At 42.8% G+C, this 23,668-nt stretch overlaps 1 protein-coding gene across 7 annotated transcripts in view; it reads left to right on the forward strand.

The window, feature by feature from the left end:
• PMEPA1 (prostate transmembrane protein, androgen induced 1) overlaps positions 1–18,479 on the forward strand; it is a 130,933-nt gene extending 112,454 nt beyond the window's left edge. For 5 of the 7 annotated variants that reach the window (XM_069651086.1, XM_069651083.1, XM_069651084.1 and 2 more), the window contains exons 3-4: positions 2,878–2,931; positions 6,088–18,479. In XM_069651086.1, coding sequence (XP_069507187.1) covers positions 2,878–2,931; positions 6,088–6,630 — 597 coding nt within the window. In that variant the 3' untranslated portion in view covers positions 6,631–18,479. The remainder of the gene's footprint in view (positions 1–2,877; positions 2,932–6,087) is intronic. The other 2 variants (XM_069651080.1, XM_069651082.1) reach the window with 1 other exon arrangement.
• Positions 18,480–23,668: the final 5,189 nt, after the last annotated feature.

Raw genomic sequence — 23,668 nt, forward strand, 5'->3', positions numbered from 1 at the left:
TTTTGAACAGGAAAGCGACTTGGTCACGATCTTCAGTCTGGTCAGGTCTTTCCGGATTCTGCTCACAGCGCCTGGTCTGGTCTCGGCTAGGCACAGCACTGCTTTCTCTCTGGTCTGGTCTCTGCTAGGCACAGCACTGCTTTCTCTCTGGTCTGGTCTCTGCTCTGGATAGATTGAAGTCTCTAGTTTGGCTTTCTGGAGTTTGATGGAGGTAAGTATGGATTTTTCCGGCAGGGCTTCCAGCGGCAGATGAAATTGAATGTCTCTATGTGTCCTGACTCTCTGCTTTTATCTGTTTCTTGAGAATGGGTGTGTGTGTTGCATCACTAGACTTGCCCCTCTCATTCGTCATTGGTCAGGCTTCCATTCCTCCGCTTGATTGGCAAACTGAACTGTGAGTCAGATTGATGTCATTTTATGATCTCTTGAAACAACCTCCCTTATCATCTGTGCACCCAAATATATATATGATCAAAATCCATACTTCAGAGTTACACAGTTGTTTGAAATTACATATACATGGTGTGGCTGAATTTAGCCATGTCTATGTCCAAATCTGCTCATTCTCGGAGCTTGCATTCAAAGAGTGTACATAATTGACTTTTTAACTGCTTTTTCAATTTCCGACATGGACCCAACTTTACATACATGTGTGCAGGGGGTAGGGACATTAACTGATGAAGTTTCAGATTTTTAACATGCACACATTTAGAGTAATATCCACTTTTCCGCTAAAACCCCCCTGAACATACCACCGGTTCCTACCACGTCTTAAACTGTGGGCAGAAAAATCACAAGAATTATGGTATCATTTATAAAATTTTCACATGTCCGCACTATGAATTATCCCCCTTTTTATAAAACCATATCCTTGCTGCAGGGGTGTGTCTTTTCAGGTCACATGGTACAGAAACCAGTCTTTCCAGTTTCTGCCAAGCCAGCTTGCTTCTCACAGGCAGTGCCCCTCCCAGCTTCTCCAGGAGGAAGCCACTTTTTACGACGTCTGTAATAAAAACCTTTGCCTGAGTGGAGAGGGCTTTGTTCACTCTCTGGCAGAGCACAGGAAATTCAATTATCAGATAGATGGCATATCCTTAGTGTGGGCAGCAAAAGGAACATTGGCCTGGGAACATAGTTGTGACTCAAGTTTCACTCCTGATGGGATCCGTTGCTAGGCAAAATCAAGTTCCTTAAGCCAGACCTTCAGCTAACTTTTTGTTGCTTTTAAAATAACTTGTAATTTTACACATGCAGCTAGAATGCTGATTCTAAGTGCAAAACTATGACATTTCAACAGTTACAAAGGCATGTGACACCAAACATAGGTCACTCATTTAATTTAACATTTTCGATTTTGGTGGTTTTAAATCCAGTTGCAGTTAGGCTTAAGCTGCTGACTCCATAGCATTTTTGTTATAAGCATTGTTTTTGGGCTCTTCATTTCCCAGATTTTGTAGGCACACAAAACTCCATTCTGCCAAATGTCTGCTGGTGTTCAGTGAATATTTTGCACATGTTGCAAGGTTTGAAATAGGCATTTTGCTTGCCTTCAGAAAAACACACAGTGGGTTTTAAAACGCCGGCTTTTGGATAGTGGTGAGTACTGGTACTGCACCCATTTTTGGGATTTTCTTGGATTAATGCATTCTAAACAGGAATGGTTCTTACATGGTAGTAAATCCTTGCTTAACATTGTTTTGATGGGGCTCCTTACAGTAAGATGGTTATGTGGAACCCCACAAAAAGGGTTGAATCTTTAAAGTGGTCCAATGAGTCACGATTTCAGCAACTTTTTGACATCAGTAAAAGTGGATTTTGTTAACAAAGACCTTTCTTTACCCTGGTGGGTGGCAAGTTAGGTAACCATTTTGGTGTGCGCACAACTGCGCAGCTTTCCTGGATTTCGGCGCACATGTGGGTTTTCCGCCATCTTGAATTTCCTAAGCCCACAGCACCAAATGTTGTAGCAGGGTAGCTTAAACGTGGGTCAGGACACCCTACAACTTGTGGCAGTATGGTTCCCAATACATGGTTCCAGGAGGCGGGATCATTTTCAGTTCTAGCGATGATAACGTCCGGAATGCACAACATAGGAGGCTATTTCAATTGCTGGGCGGCCTGCCTGGAGTACCGATTCTTATGTCATGGAATGGTTAGCCCTGTACTTAAAGTGTGGGATAGTATTGTGAATTCGAAAGCCTGTTGAATCTGTGCTGCTTCTTGGTTTTTCTGCATCCTAATCAGGCCCCCTTGGAAGCACTGGGGTCAGATTTCTGCACTGGGTGAACCATTCAGACGTGCAATAAAACAGTGAGGCCCCCATTGTCTCTCAAGCTCCTCTGTTATTACTGAAGTCCACGGGATGACCTAATGATCTGGGCATGGCTTCCCATGCCAGTGGCGACCAACTGTACTAGCATTTTAGTGGTGCTTCCTCAAAAGGCTGCTTTTTGCCATGGTTAACCAACGCTGGAAGTGGGCCTCCTAGCTAATAAAATAACATGGCTGTCCATTTATAAGACGATTACCAAAAATTCGAATTGTCTGCTGCTGCTTAAAAAGGTATTCCTATTTTGCAAACCCACTGCACACGAGAATGCTACTCTGGCAGAGTTGGAGCCACCCAACGGCAGTTAAGTGCTATCTCTGCTGCATGGTCCTGTGCAATCTTCCAGGTAGATGTGCCTGTAACAGGCCATGGGAAGATCTTACCAAGCCATTGATAGCTCTTTAGCATCACACCCGATGTCTCGCTTACTTGAAGTGTATTCTGAGTTTTTCAACTACCAAATTCTCAAAACCAATTGTCAAGTTTGTGTACTAGCAAAATGTTTTCAAAGCTCAACGTTTTTTTTTTTCTTTTTCTTTTACGTTTAGGAAGGAAGTCTGTGGCCTTCAGAAAGCACAGTGTCTGGAAATGGAATACCCGAGGTAAGGACTGAGAAATAAATCGGTACACAATAATGTAAGGAATTGCTAGAACCACCTCTGTTTGGTTCATCACTTGTCCTTCAGGGTTGTCCTGTAAGGTGGTTGCAGGCTAGTATTCATGCAAAAACTCAATGTCCCATGTAGATCTTATCACTACTCTTTGCATGTTTATGTCGAGAGGTCTCCGGTTCTAGACCCAGATAGCAATGCTAACACCAGGTTTTCAGTATCCCCACTGGTTATGTAACTGCCACTCATTTAGATTCACTGTATTCAAGTTTATAGTGTGTGGATATCCCAAAAACATGTGGTGATTGTGGCTCTGGAGCGCTGGATTTGGAAATCCCCATGTCTAGTACTTTCTCTTTTGACTCTACTTCTCGCCCTACCAACGTTTTCCTCATCTTATTACCTGTCATGTATTTATTTACGGGATTGGTTTCCATTTTCAACAGTTTCCGGGTTAGTACCAAAGCGGGCATGCAGCAATCTATGATGGCGCCATTATATCTAATGAGTTAATTGCTGAATTGTGAGTTCCTAGTATTGGGGGCAATATTGCTGACGTGGGGGGGGGGTTGTTTAAGCGCGGTTGGCCCTCTCTTGTCACGAGACTCCTTATCACTTTAGACCTCAAGCTTATTATATCATCACGTTTGTATAGAGCACCCCATTACGGACACAATCGTTTATACGCTCTGAAGTAATTGCTAAAAACCCATCTACCACGTGGCCCCATTGTGATAGCCTCATTGCTTTGTCATAGAGGTGATCATAGAACATGTGGGAACAGGGAACCTGCCCCTCCCCCCCCCTCTGCATGTAGTGTTGCTGCTACCATAGGGTTTGATGTTGCTCACTGCAGGGTAGCTTGATGGTTTATGGCGGGAATCTCCATATGATCATACAAGGCATAGGCTCTGTGCTTTATTGCTGTCCATTGGGTTGTCTAGTCATTCAACATCCTTTTGTCAATGACCTGCCTGTGATATCTTGGGAACTACTAGCGATTTTACTATGGACAGCCAAACTGCACAATGTATTCACTTCTACCATAGCACCGGCAGTGCCAATCGTGGCTGCAGGATTCGAAGAGTTGGTCTTTCATGAATGTATGAGATGAACATGCAAACGCGGCTGGGGTTGATAGAGAGCATCAGGGAAGGACCGGTGCAGCTCTAGACACGGTAGAGCCTAGGTGCACAAGTCAGTGGGGAAGAAGCGCATGCATCACTAGATAGTACTAGTGATGTGCAACGAGGCCTTCTGCCAATTAGAATCAAAAGGGTAAATGCTTGGAAACTAATGCCAATGAAGCCCTCGAGTGATGCGGATGAGATTACAGGTACTAGACGGATCATTCACAGGAGTAAGTGGTTAATGATGTCACAATGTAAGATCAATGATACTTGTGGTCCTTTACACATAAACCTACACAGAACAACGTTTAAACATGGACAGAAAGTCCTTGAATAACTGACCGGCTCAGAAGCAAGGTTAAGCCACAATACAAAGCTGATCCACGGAGAATTCCATCAACTCAAAGGTTAGCTCCCGGGAATATGCAGCTGGCAAATTAAAAGAACTGGTTAATGAATAAACAAGAGAAAGCAATTAAGAACAGCACCAGCTGAGTGAGATACCTGGGGCTGGACTAGAAGCGTAAAAAAAAAAACGCTTGATTGCGCCATATGCTAACAGGCAGGAAATCGACATAGTGCTCTAAGGTGCGACCTGAGAAAATTCAAAATATTAGTCAACAGTGCAAACTCTGAGCCCGTACTGGGATCCGGATAACAAAAATGAGCATTGTAAAAGTCAGACGAGGGGAAGTGCCTAACTTCAATAGGAAACCCAGCCGGCTCAGCAAATCCGTAGCAGTGGTATGATATGACCGCATGAGGCCTGGGATCTTGCAGCTGGAAGGCTCGGGATTAAGGAAACACTAGCTTGGAATGCAGCGCTTCAACAGGCCTAAGCTAACCGAGGTCTGTCTGGGCAAATCTGTGAAGCAGATCCATGGTGAAGGAGAGCAGAGGAATAGGAACAAAGGTTGTGTGGTAGCAACAACCTGAAAGGGCAGATCATGTTGCAGGTGACCTGAGGCATAGGTGTGAAACCTCAGGGGGAGCAACAGAGCCTAAGACGTCCTTTAAGAGTGAATATCACAGACATGCGCCTTGCTCAAACTAAATTCAGCCTTGAATCTGGGTAAAAGCTGGCAAAGACTGTCGAGATGAATTTTATAGTAGGGCTCAATTCTGCACAGAATAATTTTCAGCAGGGCTGCGGACATTTTTTAAATTTTATTTGTTTGTTAATTTTGTCTCCAGGCAACCAGTACGCCTGCACATGACTGCCTGCTCGGAACAAGTTTAGATTCCTGACCACTACATGCATTCATGTTGACATGCTGCAAAACTAGCACATTCTCACCCTTCCGATTACGTCCAACAAATGGACGAGGTGGTGGCACTCTATTTTTAAGGACTTCACAAACATGTATGCGACAAAGAGATACAAAAACTTCTTTGGACACTGTGAGCTGCTTCTCCAAGGTCCTCTCGGATTCTCCCAAAAGCCCAGTACTACTCCAAGCCAAAATCAAAGCTCATAAGTGATGCAAGATTTAGAAAATCTCGGCACAATTTGATTGGTGACTATAACTGTCATTGTGCCACTGTTTATCTCAGTACTTGATGGTCATGATCACGTGGCATCGTCTTTGGTGGGCCTGTGAAGCTTTTCAATTGTGTGTCCGATTCAGACTCTGTCTTCCAAACACTCCTAGGGATGTGTCTTGAAGCATATGTTTGTCTTTTATAGGTTATGTTACTGGGTCTCGCTCTAGCTCTATTGTTGTCATTCAGAGGACCTCGTATCACTTTGGAACCTGCAATGTTGAGCGTGAGGTGGGTTAGAGGGAGGAGAGCAGGGTTTGCTATAACTTCAGGCTGGATTTTACGTGTGTGTGATTATTTTTGTGTGCAGTATGCCATATGATTTTGTTTGCTGTTGGTCATCAGTCAGCAGGAGCTCATTGCCTGTATGTGGGTTACCCTAGGAGCAGGGCAATGTGGCAAGAGTAGGGGATCAATGCTGATTCAGAATGCAAGCAGGCAAGCCTTCCTAACGCCATGTTTCTATGTTTTTCAGCAGCACATTTACACCCCACGACCGACCGACAGACTTGCAGTGCCATCCTTTTTGCAGAGGGATCGATTTAGTCGATTTCAACCTACATACCCTTACGTCCAACATGAGATTGACCTTCCTCCCACCATCTCTCTATCGGATGGCGAGGAGCCCCCTCCTTACCAAGGCCCCTGCACCCTACAACTTCGAGACCCAGAGCAGCAAATGGAACTCAACCGAGAATCTGTGCGGGCTCCGCCCAACAGAACCATCTACGACAGTGACTTGATCGACAGCTCCCTGTATGGTGGGCCCTGCCCTCCCAGCAGTAACTCTGGTATCAGTGCCACATGCTACAGCAGCAGCGGGAGGATGGAAGGGCCCCCGCCCACCTACAGCGAGGTCATAGGTCACTATCCCGGAACTACGTTTTACCAGCACCAGCAGAACAATGGAACGCCCTCCATACTGGAGGCAAGCAGGTTCCACACACAAATAAATGGCCTTGAGAGCACAATTGCACGGAACAAAGACAAAGAGAAGCAAAAAGGGCATCCATTTTAGAATTTCAGACATTTTAAACACTCTGCACTTCTAATGAAAAAACAAACCTAATTGGGGAAATGAACAGGTCAAGTGAGACGTTCTTTTCCTGCTTTCCACATATAAATATTTACTTGTTATGTCTGGTCTGACTGCACAAGCCAATAAGCTTGCAACACGTTTTATTTGTTGAGCTGTGTCTTGAAGTCCAATATTACAATAGTCTGTTTCTTTTTTTGTTTTGTTTAGTTGAGCCGTGTGTGAATGCTTTTTGTTTTTTGTGATCATATTTCACTTAACTTTAAAGAAAATAACTATTTGCACAAAAAAACATTTGTTTAAAAGATCTGCAATATATAAATATATATAAATATATAAAATAAGAGATGAACTGTAAGTGTGAGGGCAGGGGTATTTTTGTATTAGAAGAGGCCTATAAAACGTTTTTTCGTTTTGATGTTTCCAGAGCTAGAAAGAAATAATGGCGAATATTTGAGTGCCAACTCAAAAGAAAAAAAGTGTTTCGTTGTACAAAAAAACAGGGGTTTAAAGTTATTTATATAAATGTTGAAATTTTGCACTATTTTTTAATCGTAATTTGTCAGTGCTTGTGTTGGAAGCCTCTATCACATCTGCCACAACCTGTAAAAGAAAAAAGGAAAAAAAACTTACGCTGAAATGTTGGATGCTTGTGCGCAATGGGTATAGCAGCAACCCCGGAAGAAATATCGGAACAAGACGATATTTATATGCAAGTTGTTCACACAGAAGAGTCGCCAAAGCCTTTTTTTCCCTTTTGTTATAAAGCATATTTCTGGCTCTCTCATTTGCATTTGGTTGTTAAACATTCCCCTTGAATATGAAACCTGACCCTGTTTGAGTCGGTTTCTTTTGAAGGCTTCTGTATTTTTTTCTTCTTTTTTTGGGGGGGTGGGGTGGGAGGGAAGAGAGACAAAAGTGCTACATGATTCAACCACTGCCTGTGGTGTTTTTTGGCCTTACCCATACCAAGGGATTCTAGTTGTGTGGATCATAATGTACGATTAGTGGTATTGATGAAGTACTGATGAAGGAGGTTCAATGTTGAGTAAGTTGCAATATGGGTTGTGGTGGCAGGCTGACTCCAGGCTTCCAAGGCACCAAAATAACCAGTGCAAGGCTTTCGGGTTTCCGCACAGTGCATGATGGTACCTGTAGTGCATAGGATCTTCCATGAAGAACCTCCATTGCAGCTTTCTTAGAAGGCTTGTAATGGAAGCATGATTAAGGAAGGGCCTTGTCTCCTGGTGACCTGGAGCCATCTTGCTAGCCTAACCAAAGCCCTGCTTTCCAAAGGGATTCCTCCCGCTTTGCGTACTTAAGGGGGGGTAGAGGAAGAGCTTTGGGAAATCGGGGTCCCACGTCTGCCTTTTTATTGTCTTTTTCCTGGACAACAGGAGTGTATCTCGCCTGTAGTTTTTTCATATGATTAAACAAATTCCAACATCTTTTGTTTGGAGGGTAAAAAAAAAAATTGACGTTGTATGGTCTTGTCTTGCCTGTATTTGTGGTTGAAGGTTGGGTGTTTGGGAACTGTGATTTGTAAGAGATCCAACTAAGATAAATATTCTCTTGAGCAACTTGTGACCAGAAAAGTACGATTCCTGCCATGGTCATCTTGTTGAACTGTGCAAATAATGTAATTTTGAAAAGCAATGATTGACGCAGTTTGCCAGGTTAAATGACTGATGCCCTCGCAATATGAGACGAGGGCTCGAGGGAGCCTCTTTTTTTATTTTTTTATACATAGTTTTTATAAGCGGATCCCCAGCCCCCAAGAAGAGGCACATTTATTAATATACTTCTCAAAGGTAATGATGTATTTGGCTCAGGCAAATCTCTAAATCGCACTGGTTCCAGGTGTGCATATATACAAAAACTAATCTGCAGTGTGGTGATTGCCATTCATTGGCAGCTAGGACTGTGCGCCCAGGTCCGAATGGCTAGATTGTCTAGTTGCCTCACACCCTTCACCGAGAATGCCGGATCGACATGTGCACGTCTCTAACCTGGGTTTTTCAATGCAATGTTTGGAAATGGCCTCTCACAAAGCACCGATGTATGATGTATGCACCCTTCAATCCCACATATCCCCTCCCTCCCCTGGACGCTCTATCCCAGAATACAGTGTTGCAGTTTTAGGCGCAGATGGATGGTCTACTAGAATTGAAAAGTGAAGTCTATTATTTTTCAGAAGTGGTCCAAATCTGTTTTTGCGTGTTTTCAGTGCGAATGTAAAAAAATCCCAAACTCAAGATATTAGCCCACTATTGTGTCATGGCCCCTTTTTCATGCGGAAATCAAATTTTCTGCAAACTATTAATTCCAGCAGGCCCTCTGCTTTGGCTTTCTGAGAGGCAGGACTTGTTTTTTGGCAGCCTGGCATATGGAGTAAGAATCCCTATTATCTGGGTGGGGGATTGCTTCAGCAAGTAGGGCAGGGCTGTGGCGCACTAGGAGATGAATGGGCAGGACCTTACACAGAACCTAGTTCTGAGTCAAAACGAATTCCACCCCGTCTAGCTTTACAGCTCTATATATTTCTGCACAGGATGTCCCTTATTGGAGGAGGGAAACGCAATCTGACCACATAAGGGCAATAGTTTGGTTTATTTGTAGACGTTTGTGACCTTGAAGGATCACTTCCTCGTTTTGTAAAAAGCAGCCTAGAAACCGCACTGCATTTACATCAAACTATATCTTGGCTGGTGTGACTCCAAGACTCATTGTGGATTGCCTGCCAGATGATACTTGAGCCATGTCATAAACTGTTCCGCTTGAGGGGGGCGGCCTTATAAGATCGGAGACCCTTTCATTCGGAGTGCACGGTTGCTCTGCTGCCAATGCAAAGCGTAAGCAAAGCACTCCCAGTTCAGAAGAGCAAACCTGGAAAGAATCTCTACTTTTAGAGAATCCCTGCTCTGCCCTATGCTAACCCAGTTGCTTTCTAATATGCCTTCAGGAATCTGAGAGCTAGCGGACATAAACAATGGTGGCCTTTTCGAAATGCTCATGCAGTGACATCCTTCAAAAGGAGTGTTACTCGGCTGTGAAAGTTTTGCCAAAAATTGACGAAGAATTACTTGACAAGGAACCCTTCTGATAGCCTTTTTTTCCCCTGCATGGCTGCTCTTCGATGCACTTGATCATTGGGACTTGTCGAACAGAGTTGCCACTTGAATATGTAGCTGTGCAAAACCTGCAGAGGTGATGGCTCGCCCCTCCCCCTGTAATTGCTGAAAATCTCGCTGCTCTCTCATGACACTCCAGACAATTCCTTGAACCTGGCTGCATTTCTATTGAGCCTACTTAATACCAGGTGCCTCCAGTGACACTGGGTATTCGAAATGCTGCAAACGTTTTGCAGCATGCCAATCAAAACCCCGTTTGTGGGTGCTAGTGTCGAATTCGCTTATGTCAAGTGGTATCGAACTTGAAAAACACAAAGCTCAATTGCTGGCTTTTTTGTTGTGGAAAGGAATTTTGGGTTTTGGGTTCTCAAAAAAGCAATGCCATGCTTCCCTCCAACACATTTCTTTTCCCTACTGTATTCTCATAACGCTTCTTCCATTAGACAAATTGTTTGTGACAAACCTGTAGCGTTCTGAGGTATCAATAGGAATTATTGGAAATTGCATGGGCAGAAAGCCTTAAAATGGTGAGATTTTTTTGTTTGAGCTGAAAAATATGGAACTAAGATGATCATTCGTGGAACTCGCATTCCTCTGGTCTGAAAACCCCAAGGCCACGGCAGAGAGCCAATGCATTTTTTGTAAAAAAGGATTGCCTTGGCTTAGAATGTGAGAAATAGTTTTCAGAGGCATGACTTAACCGCACCCCCAGCAATGACTCAGTGATATTGTTTTATGTTGCCGAACCAACCAATCCTCCTGTTGGAATAACCATTATAAAACTTCCTATGATTGGCCATCCATCGAAGATGTCTATCTTTACCTGTCAAGTGACACTGAGGTGCGTGCAACTAGAATCTGGGATTTATCGGTGAAATTTCATATATGTGCACATGTACTGCTTTAGGACTGCGTTGATAAACAACTTGCTAAATTCTACCATGCATATGTTTTGTTGTGTTAAGAAAAACAGAATGGAGGTTTGCTGGCAAGCACGTGTTTCAGCACAGTTTTGGTGGGGATTGACAAGACTCCATTTGCAAACATAGGCACATGACTGCATAACTGAAATCAAAGCTATGTTGCACTATTTGCACAGCCTCAAAGCCCAAACCCTCATCACCATCCTGACAATGCAATGACTCGTGTTTTATATAATTGGGGGGGATGGGGTTGTTGTCCTTGTCTTGTTTACATTTCTCATAATGTTGAGACTGTCTTCTTGTGTGACATATTTGAGAGGCTAAGGCGATGCCCTGCAGGTTGTGTCCCTTGTGCATTTGATGTTGCTGTGGAGGGGCTGTACCACTGTTCCTTGGACAGTTAGGATGGCCTAAAGAGACCAAACAAATCAAGGGGTTTATGTTCTGCCAAATGCAAATAATAATGATAATGGGGGAGGGGCGGGATTTGGACCATAGCGGGGAACTATTGCAAACGTAACCATTCTGCATCCTGACTTGTGCTTAAGTAGCTCTCGGCCATGCTCCACATTCCCACAAAACTGCCATAAATGACTGATATAAAGGCAATAACTACGGTTTTTAAAGATCTTTTCTATTACTTGAAGAAGACAATTGAACTTCTGGTGAGGATCAATGCATGACGTCATCCTGGCTTGCTTAGGACACTTGAAGTTTCACTCACTGTTTTGTCTTTGCTTTAACAGCTATTGCCAGGCAGGGCCTGGGCCCGGCATTTCTAGGCTGCATTTCTGGCAATGCAAATAGCTTTAGAATCTATTCCCTTCACTTTACAAAAGGGGAAGAGTACAGAGGTGGGGAGGGGGGAGGAAGGGGTGGAGGAAACTAAAGTACAAAGTGAAACTGTTTAGAATGCGTCTGTTAGTGCATCTTTTCTTTCTATGACAGGTCTATTTAGTGCCTTATTAAAGAAACAGTAACCCTTCCCGGAGAGGTGGGGTTAGGGGGACCTGGTAAGAGGTTGCTTTAACCTCTCAAATGTGGAGTGGGGGAGCATTAGTACTTAGCATTAGAATGATCTGGCTCGCGCACTCTGTTGGCCACCAGCTGTGCCCCTATGACTTTCCTCGTTGGATGCTGTTTCTTTAAAATGTCCCCTCCACCATAGCCAAGTCAACGTGCCTAGCCCGTGTAAGGTGCCCCCCGCCCCTACTTCCAATTATGCCATTCATGCTTTTGGACTCTTTTTGTAAGATTCTGTGAAAATATACCTGACGTTATAGCTAGAACAAAACACGAGGATGGTTGTTTCAGAAAAGATCTGGCAGAAATGTTACATGTACCTAATGATTTCAAGAGCAAAACTGCTGGACATGTCCTGGCGTTGAACTGTTGAAACACTTGAAAGGATTTTTTTTTAATTTCAAATGAGAAGACTTTCACAAACCTGTGAGGCAAGCAGGGACTCTCTGGTATGGCTACTGAGACTGAGGCTGCAAAGTCACGAATACCGCTAATTCATAAAAAGATGGGCTTTTAAGACTTTAAATTGATGGTCTGGCTAGTATTTTGATCCACCCCGTTTTGGAGACTCGTCGGACCCTGATTTGTGCAAACTAATTTATGAGCAGAACTCTGAGCAAGCAACAAAGGGTAAAACGTCTGCCCACAGTGGGAGAGGCCAAACCAGCTTTGGGAGTGGCATTGCCTTACCTGACTGCCCTCCGAGACACGCCTTCATGCCTTCACAAGTGACCCGCCCGGTGCTCGCCACAGCTGTGCCATTGTTTATTCTTGAGAAATGCACTCGGCCCGCAGCTTTGATGCCTTGCGCGTTTGTACTTCAGTAACAGGATATGCCTGTTATGGCTAGGGCACTGTCTGGTTCCATTGCCTTCCGTCATGCGTACACTCTTCAGGCATTTTGAGGAAGTGAGTCACGGCTCTCAGGAAATGTCCACGTGGGTATAGCAGAGCAGGGCGAGCTCCCTTCAACCCAGTCTCCAAGAGCAAGGTATGTGGGACAATAAAGTGCGGACATGTGATGGCAATGTCCGTCTTTTGGCTTCGGGGTCCGGACTACCAATCAGTAGTTAGCTTCCCTGTGACCATACACCTATTTCTGTCTGCCCACAAATAAGAAGCCAACAGTTCTCTTGCTGCCTTGGTCAGCTAACGTTGGCCTCTTGTTTTGTTTTCACTAAGGATTTCCAGATGTGTACTCAACAGTTGTGCCTGGTTTACAAAGCGTTTTTCAATGGGTTCTTTGTAACTCGGACCCAGTGTCTGTTGCCCCTCCAGCAGAATGTTTAGCGAGTCCATGGAAACGGCATAGGGTCACCAGCCAGCGTGTGTTTTCTGGTTTGGGATTGGTCAGAGCTGTTCTTGGGGTACGATTCCATTTTGTATATGATGTCCTATGCATTTCAAGTATGAATCTCTTTAAAATAAATAAAGTATGAAAATACAATGCTGTATTCCAAATGAGCCAGCGGCTCTGTCCATAACGTGTGTTCAGGCACAGTTTGCAAGGCATGCCACTCGCCCAGCCCCTAGTTTGTGTAAATATGGTAATTTTCATAAACTAAACCTTTTAAAGGGACTTCAGGTCTATACAATGTAGGCTTCTTCCTCAAAATGACCGAAAGTTTGTATTACACGCACCAATCTAATTAGTTTTCCAATTGGAAACGACAAAGCAAGACTGTTGTATGGAGCTTGGTTGAACAATTAGGCATCTGTTTGCAATTCTCCATACATATTTGTTTAAGTCAGTAAAACGCATTCTATTCTGCTACTGCTTATTGAGCCGCCACAAATGTTGACTCTTCCGTTTCCAGCAGGACTGTCCTCTTTGGCGGTCCTTTCATTAACACCGACTTGCAAATATTATGTGGAAAGCTGAGGTTTTGTCATTTTACCTAAACCTAAAATATCTGATACTCCATTTGTGACTTTCTATAGTCCAATGCATATATTTTGAAAAGCAATAAGAAACTGGGGAAACATCTTGTTGCTTTGAGAGCAGACCCCAAAATACGATTTGCTTTGTTTGAAGTAAACTAGAGAAAATCTTAGTCCCAACATACCAAAGTTGTACATCTTTAAGAATCCGTCTAAAAAGAATGGTTCCTTGTACCAAATATGCAATTTTTTTTTTCTTTTTTTAAAAGTGAAGGCAGAAAGGTTTACAAGTTCCTTTTGGAACTCATTCGTATAGATGACTGGGTACGACCATTTCTATGGCCCATACTTCACAAGGATCTGCAACCGGCGTCTCTCCTATTTGTTTTGGACTCTGGCTTCCACGTTCCCTGACTTTGACGATGCTGGCTATGATTGATCGGAGTTGTAGTCCAGAACATTTGGCGAGCCAAAAGCTTCAGATTCCTGCTTTGTGAAATCTTTGAGTGGAACCCGGAAGTGTCTGCCCTTTTCATTCCATGCTGTTTACTGATCCTCTTGCCTAGAAGCCATGTGCACCATATTTTACAATTTCCAGCACCATATATTATGCATGATTTTTAGAAGTGTTATCCCATCTCCTGCTCTCTAAAAAATATTGGGGGCCCTGAATCGCGCCCAAGATAGATTACCACTTTCTCATTTACTCCACGAGTGGAAGTTCTTTTCAATCTGTCTGGAAATGTACCTGAGGGACAACATTTCCTGGGCAATTGTCATGGAAAGCACCTTGGGAAGTAAGTTGTTTTTGTCCAATGCAAGAACGGTATGTCATTTTCTAAATGAGAACGCCTCCTTGAGTTTCCATTGGGTTCGGTGATGGTACCAAAAAGAGATGATCCATCCCAACTAATTTCACTCTTGGGCTGTGCACAGCATTACTGTGTTTAATAGGGGTATTAAAAAAAAAGTCTTGACCATTTAAAGTATGTGTATTTGCCTTGCATTATCAGTGTGTATGCTCTTAAAACTTCCCATATGTTTTTATAGGTTACAAAGAGGCTGTTGATGTTCCTAACAGCAAGGCTCGTGCACTTCTGTTTGTCTTGCAACCTAGATCCAACCCCCCCACACACACACACACCCTCTTGATCAATCCAAATAGCCCAGTTTACTTTAATATGGAGCCTTTTCCTGGGAAGACTTTTTGTGTGTGTGTACTAAAATAGTAATTTGTGTTCTATAGCCGGCTAACCACATGCTTGTGGACTTTGGGGGGTTGCCACGGCTGCGGTTTCAAGTCCAGCTTGTTTGGAAACATTTCAGCCAGAGTCCGTTTACCACCTGAAGTGCTGCTCATACCCCAATGAGCCTCTTTGTCCCCAATGCCTGCACATGCATTTGAAATGGCTAATCGGAGTGAAAAATTAAAGCTGTATTAGTAGACGCTCCTCCCAAAGGTGAGTCCTTGTGTGTCCACTCTTGCATGCCCAAATCTTTTGCTTTTCATACCCATCTGTTTGATGGGTTTTCAAGCAGAAATATGGGTTATAAACCTTGTAACTCCACTCGGTTGCATTGGGGTCTAGAAAATAGCTAAGTGGGGTATCGAGATTGACCCACAAATGCCCTAGGCATGTCTGAAATGGCAGTAGTTGTATTGTCCTGTGCTAGTCCGTTCTCCATTTTTGTCTGCTCACTTAGCTCTCCTATGACCCCCGTCTCCTGCTATTCTGAGAACAAAGGATTTCTTGTTGGAAACAACTAGCCACGATTTAAAGTTGCTGTAAGTGGGCCCTTTCTTATAAAATGGCAATGCCTGAGCTGTCTGATCCAAAATTGACACATGGTCGGAATTGGCTAGAAGCATCATATTTCATTTGTTTTCTAAAATTAAATATTTTGCTCTATATTGTTTTCATCCATGAAATGCCTATGCTTACCATTGTAATGCAAGCCCAGAGATTCTGCAATACTAGACCCAGGCGAGTGCATGACTACTGAAACAAAGTAGCATTCAAATGGCCAGTGTATCACAGCGGTCTTGCTTCAGTAATGTGGTGCAAGGCGGACATTCATTTAGAACTGTGTTGTCGCTTTGAATACGATTTTAGCCATGCACAGATTGTGTTTCTTGTTACTTTTTTCCTTTTTCAAATCGCTCCAGGGAGGTCCAACCAAAAAGCACAACATGGAGGGGTTGGGTCATGAGAATTTAGGCAGAAGAATTGGAATTCATACTGCAACATGAGGAAAGAGCATGGTGACTATCTTTTTGTCTTATTTCATGTCATTCTTGGTTCCTAGTTTCTGGGCTCCTTGTTGAGGCATCAAGACCAGTGCAGCGAACCAATCTGCCATTCATTTCCGCGTGATCAAGGATCAAAAGAAGAATCTTCCGGGCAAGGGCCACCAGTTGATGAGACAAAGACTTGATCTGATTTTCTGTACAGCTTTGCAAATGCCACATTAAATATTGCTTAGGATACAGATTCCAGGGCTGAACGTTGAGCACACATTTGGCCAGCTTTCATGTGAGCTGGCAAACTTGGAGGCCTGAAATCTCTGCTAGTGGCATTAGCACTCTACTATTTTAGAATACCCTAAATTAAATATCGCAGTAAAATAACCGATTGGCACAAATAATGAACAAACCTACGCAATGCTCTCATTGTGACGGCTTACGCAGCGGGGTGCCATTGTAGCCTCTTGTCTCAAAGCCTACAATCTCAAAGAATGGGATTAGAAATGTGGTTCCTCGTCTTTTCCCGCAAGCTCCCAAGGTTTGTGTTCGTTTGGTGCGGTTTTGACGCTTTCTCCGCACACCTCACAAGGCAAGGATGGAGAACGAAACTCCAAAACTTGGATTTTGCAGTCAATGTCAGCATGGATAGCCGCAGAGACTTATGATGTCGTAGAGAGCCTAAGGTGTATTCATTCTAAAAGGTTTCAGAATGAGCTTTCACAGAGGCCAGAGCACATGTATTGGTGGGGGTCATGGTGTATAACGTGACGAGGCCTGGCCATTCTGCTCCTGCATTGTGTCATAGTCCGGGAACGCAGAACTTAAAGTAAACGCAATCCGTGAGTGAGGGCGTTCATCAAAAAAAGAAACTGGACGTGGGCACACACCCTCTTGGAATCTTAGTTGCCTAATCGTAGTCCATTTTTGGTGCAAACGTGATTGTTAAGAGAAGTGGAGAAAAACTGAATGCTTTCTGGAGACTGACGTTTTTTTTGTTGTCGTACGAATAAGACTATAAATGACTGAATTGCACTATATGCCGCAGAAATATAGATATCGCGAATGAAGAATAAAAGCCCAATGTGTTTTACTAAGTGATCTGAATGCTTCCCGACGTTTGGTGGGAAACGAATGCAGGGCAAGAAATAAGTGAATTTTCATTCCCTGCTGCCTGCGTGACCTGTGCATCTGGGCATTTCTTTTTCTATATACAAAATAAATTCGAAGGAAAAAGGACACAAAAACCTTTGTTTTCTGGAAATGATGGTTCAAAGTTTGCTGTACTATACTAGTCACCTGGGACAAAATTGCAGTCCCGATTTGCTTGCCTTATAGTCGCACTTCATAGTTTCGGTATGTTCTGAAGAGTTTGCTTTGGAGTTTGTATCCCGAGTTCTGTTAGTTTGAGGATTATGTACAACTATTTACCGCACATTCAATGCAGTACTTATCTATATTTTGCAGTTTTGGTATAACTATGTACTCTGATGCCAAGTTACGAAGAATTATGTTGTAAGCGCTTACTGTGTAAAAGTAATTGGTAGTGGCGACTATGTCCTTCGAACAGCTGCAATACTTACAATAAATTTTACAACACTTTGGAAGGTTGTTTCACTTTCTTTCGCTTTGTGATGCGAAGTGTAAAAGTGGACCAGCATCTTCCTCTTTTCAAAGCACTTTCTCAAATTTTGATGTAATTTTTACGAAGTTGATGTCGTTTCCAATCATTATTGCTCTTAGTTAAGTGGCCGCACTGACGAGCCAAATTTATAGAATATACACTATGGTGCTTCTGTGAAAAAAGTTTTTAATCGCCTGGTGTATTTGCATGCTGTATTGCTTTCTGAAATTTCTATGTATGCAAAGTCGTCTATGTATCCGCTGTTCTCCAGTGTCCTGTCATGGTCGTGAGATTTTAGTCTGTTCCTTGATTTCAGAAGCATTCGCCATCTAGGAGCTGCAACTTTAAGGCCACAACAATTATTCCCTCCCACCTCTGACTCCCCTGATGTCATCTTGGAACAATCCACCCCCTTTGGATTGGGTGGAGGAGATTTCAATGGCCACCAGACCTGGCTGCCTACCAGCTTGCCTTGCTTGAATCTGATATGGTAAATGTCTCCTGCCTTGTGCCTGAGCAAATACAAAAGTCCTAGGAATGTCCAGTGGGAGTGGGAAAAATCGATTTTTCTTTTTGTATTTACATTTTTTTATATCGCATGTTTTTTTTTGTTGAAGAGTTGCAATTTTCAAAAAACCTACAGACTTTTATATGCAAGTTGCAAGCAACCACTGGGACGAGTTACTTTGTAGCCCCAGAATTGTGTAAGGGAATCTCTTGAATCCAAGGCTGGGCTGAAATCTCACACTGAATGACTGGTCACCCAAGAGTTCTGAACATATACCTGCATTTGCAAAGATGCATACTGTGTGGTCAAAAAGGTGTTGCAGCTTTAGTTCGTTACGAAGCATTCCTTATTACATGCATTATTGCACCAGTATACCGGGCACCGTGACCCTGCCTTTCCTTGGCCGCACTGACGCACAGTCTGCTGAGTTATCTTTCAATGTTGTAGCCACAAAAGACTCTGAACTGTTTCATTTGATGATTAAAGTCATAAGCACAGATCTTTGTGTGATTGTGTTTTTCTTTCTTCTATCATCAGTGCATGACCATGTATTCATGTATCTGGTCAGTGTTTAGTGTTAATCGAGTTAAATGGTAAAACATGCCAAAACCAACATGTTCTCACAATAACATCAAAAGAAGATGAAGCCTACTTATGTTCTAACATGACCAGAAAGACCATTAAATACTTCCATCTAAAATTAACATCTCCCACTCTTCCTAGCTTTAAAGTACATTGATAATTCAGACATAGCAAGGAAAGCACTTTGATGAATTCAGCGGTAGCATGTCAGCCAACGGGGCAAGGCAAAAAAAAAAAGATCTAAAGATCTCCTGAAGATGAAATGGCTAATTCTAAGGTTCTGGATTTTTGGAACCATGAATAAAGTAAGCCAAAGGGCTATATAATTTGTATTTTAGGACCTTTCCAAACTGAGTAAAATGGCTATTCCTCAAGGTTTGCGTGATCACGATTTTTGGCAGTAACACAGCAATGCACTACTTGATAAGTAACAGAGGACTGTAAAATCCCATGAAAGAAAGGTAAATCCCGCCAAAGGAAAACTGCTCGATGGGAAGTGTACAGTTGGTCAAATTGAGCAAGTGGTTTGTCTGCATGTAAAGGAAGTTAGCCAGGTCAATGTTCAGAAACCTGGCCCGCAAAAATTCACTGATCGTTGGTCCCATGGGACACCCAAACCACACTACAAATGTTTTGATGTTTGGGAATCCCAAATTCAATTGTAGGGTGGCACCATACTAATATTCATTTTAAAGCAGCTGGGCTAGAAAATATGCCCCACTGTTCTTTGGGGGTCTGCCCAAACCATTTGTTGGGCCCTCTGCAGGTGAGAGACTGCTTCCTCTTCAAACCTATCAAAACGCCGAAAAATGTTTGATTTGAGAGCCACTTCACATCCAGCCGAGAATTCAAGTGAATGAAATATTTGTTACTGTTTTTGGGGAGGACTAACAGGTATATTTGAAGCTGTGTCAAAGGATTGCAAATGTCTATTTTATTTTTTGAATGCATATCTCTTTAACGTCCGTTGCTTTCTCAGTTACAATCTGTGCAGCGATATTTCTTTGCATTTAAAAAAAATACCCTTTCTTACATCATGTTTCCCCTGTCGTGTAAACTTCCCCTCAATCCTTCAGGGACATAGACATCAGAGGAGGAGACGCTGCACCTTCTACTAACAAAGTTCTGTTGCTACGATTATCACTTAAAACTACTACTACTGTTTCTTATAGCAGTATGATTACTACTGACACCTTGACTTCTTTTCATATAACCAGATTAACTATTTGTACTACCAGATATAGAATTGTGTGGGGGGGGGGGAGAAGAGTGCTAGTCAGTATTAGTGTTTGTAGTAATATTATTAGTGCTAAGTGTATTACTTGTAGAAGTATTATAATGGACAAGGGTAGTAGTAGATGATGTACTGGCAGCAGTTTAATTGCCAATAGGAACACTAGTAGGAATACCTGCAGTAATGCAACTAGGGATGGGATTAGAGACCTTCCTCAGTAGTACTCCTGGCTAGTAGTACTTATCGCCATAGCGATAGTAGGAGTTCTGATAGAAAGAATACAATTAAGTAATAATCACTTGTTATTCAACTAGTGAGTTCCAATATAAGCTGTTGTCGAGGTATGGATTCTAGTAGTAGCATTAGTGCACAAGAATACAAATTTTGCACTTGAATCTTGGATAACGTTAGTTGGCCTCATCTAATCCCCAAACAATCCTGAAACTGTTACCCCGCCCTAGTACAATAACATATATAGGCTTTCAAACACGTTGATTCTAATGGAAAAAGAGGCATATTTTGGTTTCAAGTGAACATCTCACCTGCAAAACGTCACCAGGGAGGAGTTTTCTTTTCCCTGACCCCTGAAACACTGCCCCCACATATTCTGGAACCTGTGCGATTTACTATTCTAAGCTCCAGTCCTGGAATATTTGGGGAAAGTGTTTGATTTGACTCAGGATACAAATTTGAGTAAATGCCGCTACCTGGTGACATTTTGTTTCGCCAGATTTTCATTGGATTCCCGTAGTTTGTGACCTCATTAGATAGGATTTAACTTTTTGTTCAATGGAACTCTATAAGGCAGTGGTCTTCAATCATTTTCATGCTGAGCCCCCCCCCCCTCTAAGTACTTGGCTTGGGGCACCCCTCTATACACATGGGCTCCAAAATAATACTTGGTTGGCAATGGTTATTGTGTGCTGGCGTAGTATGCTGCCCCAAATGGCGGTGTGGGCACCAAACACTAAATTCTTTCACAATCATATTGCTTGCAACAACGCAAATTAAATTAGAGGACAATTATCTTTGAACACAGCATTCAGAATTCTTTGCTAGAATACAGAGGACGTGACTAAAAATAGTGTTGGATATTTATTTCCCACAAAGCAGTTAAGAATGCTGAACTACAGTAAAGTTTGCCATGCAAGTGATGTTACAATTCTTTTCTCAAGTACATCAACCTGCACATTGCAAGTTTGACTGTGACATATTGGAGAACTAGTGTGAAGGGTGGGTCTGTCTTTCAGCAGTCAGCCTGTTGTCTACCTCTTGACTGATATTTTGTCTTTAGTGCTGAGAATCCAGTCTCCTATAAGTACAAGTTGCTGAAGCTTAACTGTACATCGACTGCAAATTTGGATAAAGCTGGAAACTCTGCAGACACATTTAGCCAAAATCCACCCAAAGAATTATTTTTGAATTGGCTCTCCAGTAAGCGGTCACTTTGAAACTCCATCACTCCATCTGGAGGAGTATTGGGAGGTGGGCCCCTACATCTGCTTGCAAAGACTGAACTACCCAGTCATTCAGGTTACAATTGTCTTCTGGAAAGTATTTTTCGAGACGGTCTCTGAGAGCAAGTAAAATGTTTCCTATTATTTAAGCGACACATGAAAGTTCATACTGCGTCTCCTTAAGAGCATCTGCTAATAATGGAAGCGCATCGGTAATGCCAAAATCAACCCTCCTCCAAACCTCCAGCTTATTCTAGAATTCTTATATTTTTGCATCCATAGCAAATGATGTGGTTACTGTGCCCTGCAGGGAGAGGTTTAGAGAAATAAGCTTTTCAAAGATGTCGCCAATGTAAGCCAACGGTGCAAGCGAGCATGAATCGCACACAGGCTCTGCCTTTGTGTGTTCTAAACCCAGTAATAAGTGTCTCATAACTGCAGTTTAAAACCTTTCCACTGGATAGAACCTGACCTTTGTGTGAAACAATAAAGTTTCATGTTCTGCTCCCATTTCTGTACATAATGTGGCAAACAGACGGGCTCTTGAATGTTGCATCTTAATAACATTTACAATCTCTACAACAGAAGTCAGCACCTCTGTGAGGTCATGCCCCATGTTATGCACAGCCAAAGCTTCCCGCTGTATCGTGCATTGTGTTCATACAATATTTGGAGTTGCTGCCAGCACTTTTGCTTTTAACCATGCTCTAGCACCACACATTGAAGGAGCAGCATCCGTGCAAATACCAACACAGGCATCCTACTTTGGGGAAACCTACGACGTTGTTTACAATTTCAAAGAGTTCAGATGCACTTGCTCGGCCCTGGATTGAAATAAGAAATCCTCCAATATTTCTTTTCTATAGCAATACCTCACATCAAATTAGCTTCTTTTGAAACGTCAATGGCCTCATCCAAGTGTTGGGTTAACTGATTTCAAGCGTGATATCAATTCTGTGCTGATATCAGAGGACAGGTCAGTGATGCAGCAGCAAATTGTGGTGTCAGACATAGGGATAGTGTTGCATTTCTCTGCTGCACCGTCACCAAGCATTACAAGGTCCACAAAAAGAATTGAGAAAATCACTTTCTCAGCATCTGTAAAAGGCTTTTTGTTTTTCCCCAGATAGTATGAAATGTGGTAAGCTTTCAAAGCATTTGTTAAAAATGTGGCCTCAATACTTGCAATGTCTTTTTGTTTATTGTATGCCTTGCAACTGCCGCACAAAGAAATCCCTGGTCTGTTTTGCCAAATCAGCATGTTTTGTTTCCAAGTGCCACCTTAATTGTATTTGCTTCAGGCTGCCATTTGCTAATGTAGCGCCAAATGCCACACATTGCGGCCTAACTTCTCCAGCAACTGCAACCCATGTGAACCCAAAGTCCAAATAAGTCCACCTTGCCTTCAGATTTTCATTTGAGATTCCTACCATCTTTGGGCACTAGGAAAGGATCCATTTCAAAAAGGAGTCTGTCTGTGAAAACATTGCAAACCCCCAATTTGGGGGTTCGTTCCCGCAAAGTAAAATGTAGCATGTGTGAAAAGTTTGGGGTTACGGGAGCACCACTCGAAGAATGGTTCAGAAATACTGGTTGGCTAAAAAAAATAAAAATGCATCACATTGATACAAGCCTCAGAAGACTCCCTGTTCAGATCATGAAGTCCTAGCTCGGATTTCTTTTTGAAGTGTGGTCCCGGACCAGGTCAGAGAATAGCAGAGAAAACCAAACCTGGATGCACATTGCACAGGGCTGATATAAACCTTCAGCACATCTACCCCCAGCAATGGTACATAGTAAAAATAAATCTTGACCTGCCTGTGCGACTGGGTCAAGTGTTTCACTGGATTGGTCTTGCTGGGACACAGATGGTTGGGTTGATGCACTGATGTTTGGAGCAATGCTGCTGCAATGAAAATTAACAGTTAGTCAAGGAAACATGGGTCTACCTGAGACTTCAAAATTAATATTAGATGAGCAGGAGCGAAAACCAGCTCTTGGGTTTTATGCATCAGCCAGTAAGCAGAACCTAATGCTGGGGAACCAGGAGAGAGTACACTGTAAATGCAACTCCCACATGAGATAGACTTTCAGTACTGCCCCCCGCCCCCACAAACTGGAATCATTGGTTGTGACTTATAACGACACCTTTAAAATTGCAACAGGTGCATTGCAAGCATCCACAGAGTTTGAAATTGCTCTGAGGTATTTAGCACCTGCTTCATTTCTAGGAGAGCCTGGTTAGCCTGAAACCAACAGGTACCAGGAGCTACCTTTAGCTCCCCATACTAGTTAATGCTTTACAAACATGCATGTGCGATGTTAGTAGTTGAGAATGTCAATAAAGGCAAATTAGGGCACATCTATTATACATTTAAGCCACGTGGAACATCCCCCAGTGTCCCTCTCTTTTCA

The sequence above is a fragment of the Ambystoma mexicanum genome, chromosome 3p (assembly GCF_040938575.1).
Source record: "Ambystoma mexicanum isolate Mex_15411 chromosome 3p, UKY_AmexF1_1, whole genome shotgun sequence".
Classification (NCBI taxonomy): domain Eukaryota; kingdom Metazoa; phylum Chordata; class Amphibia; order Caudata; family Ambystomatidae; genus Ambystoma; species Ambystoma mexicanum.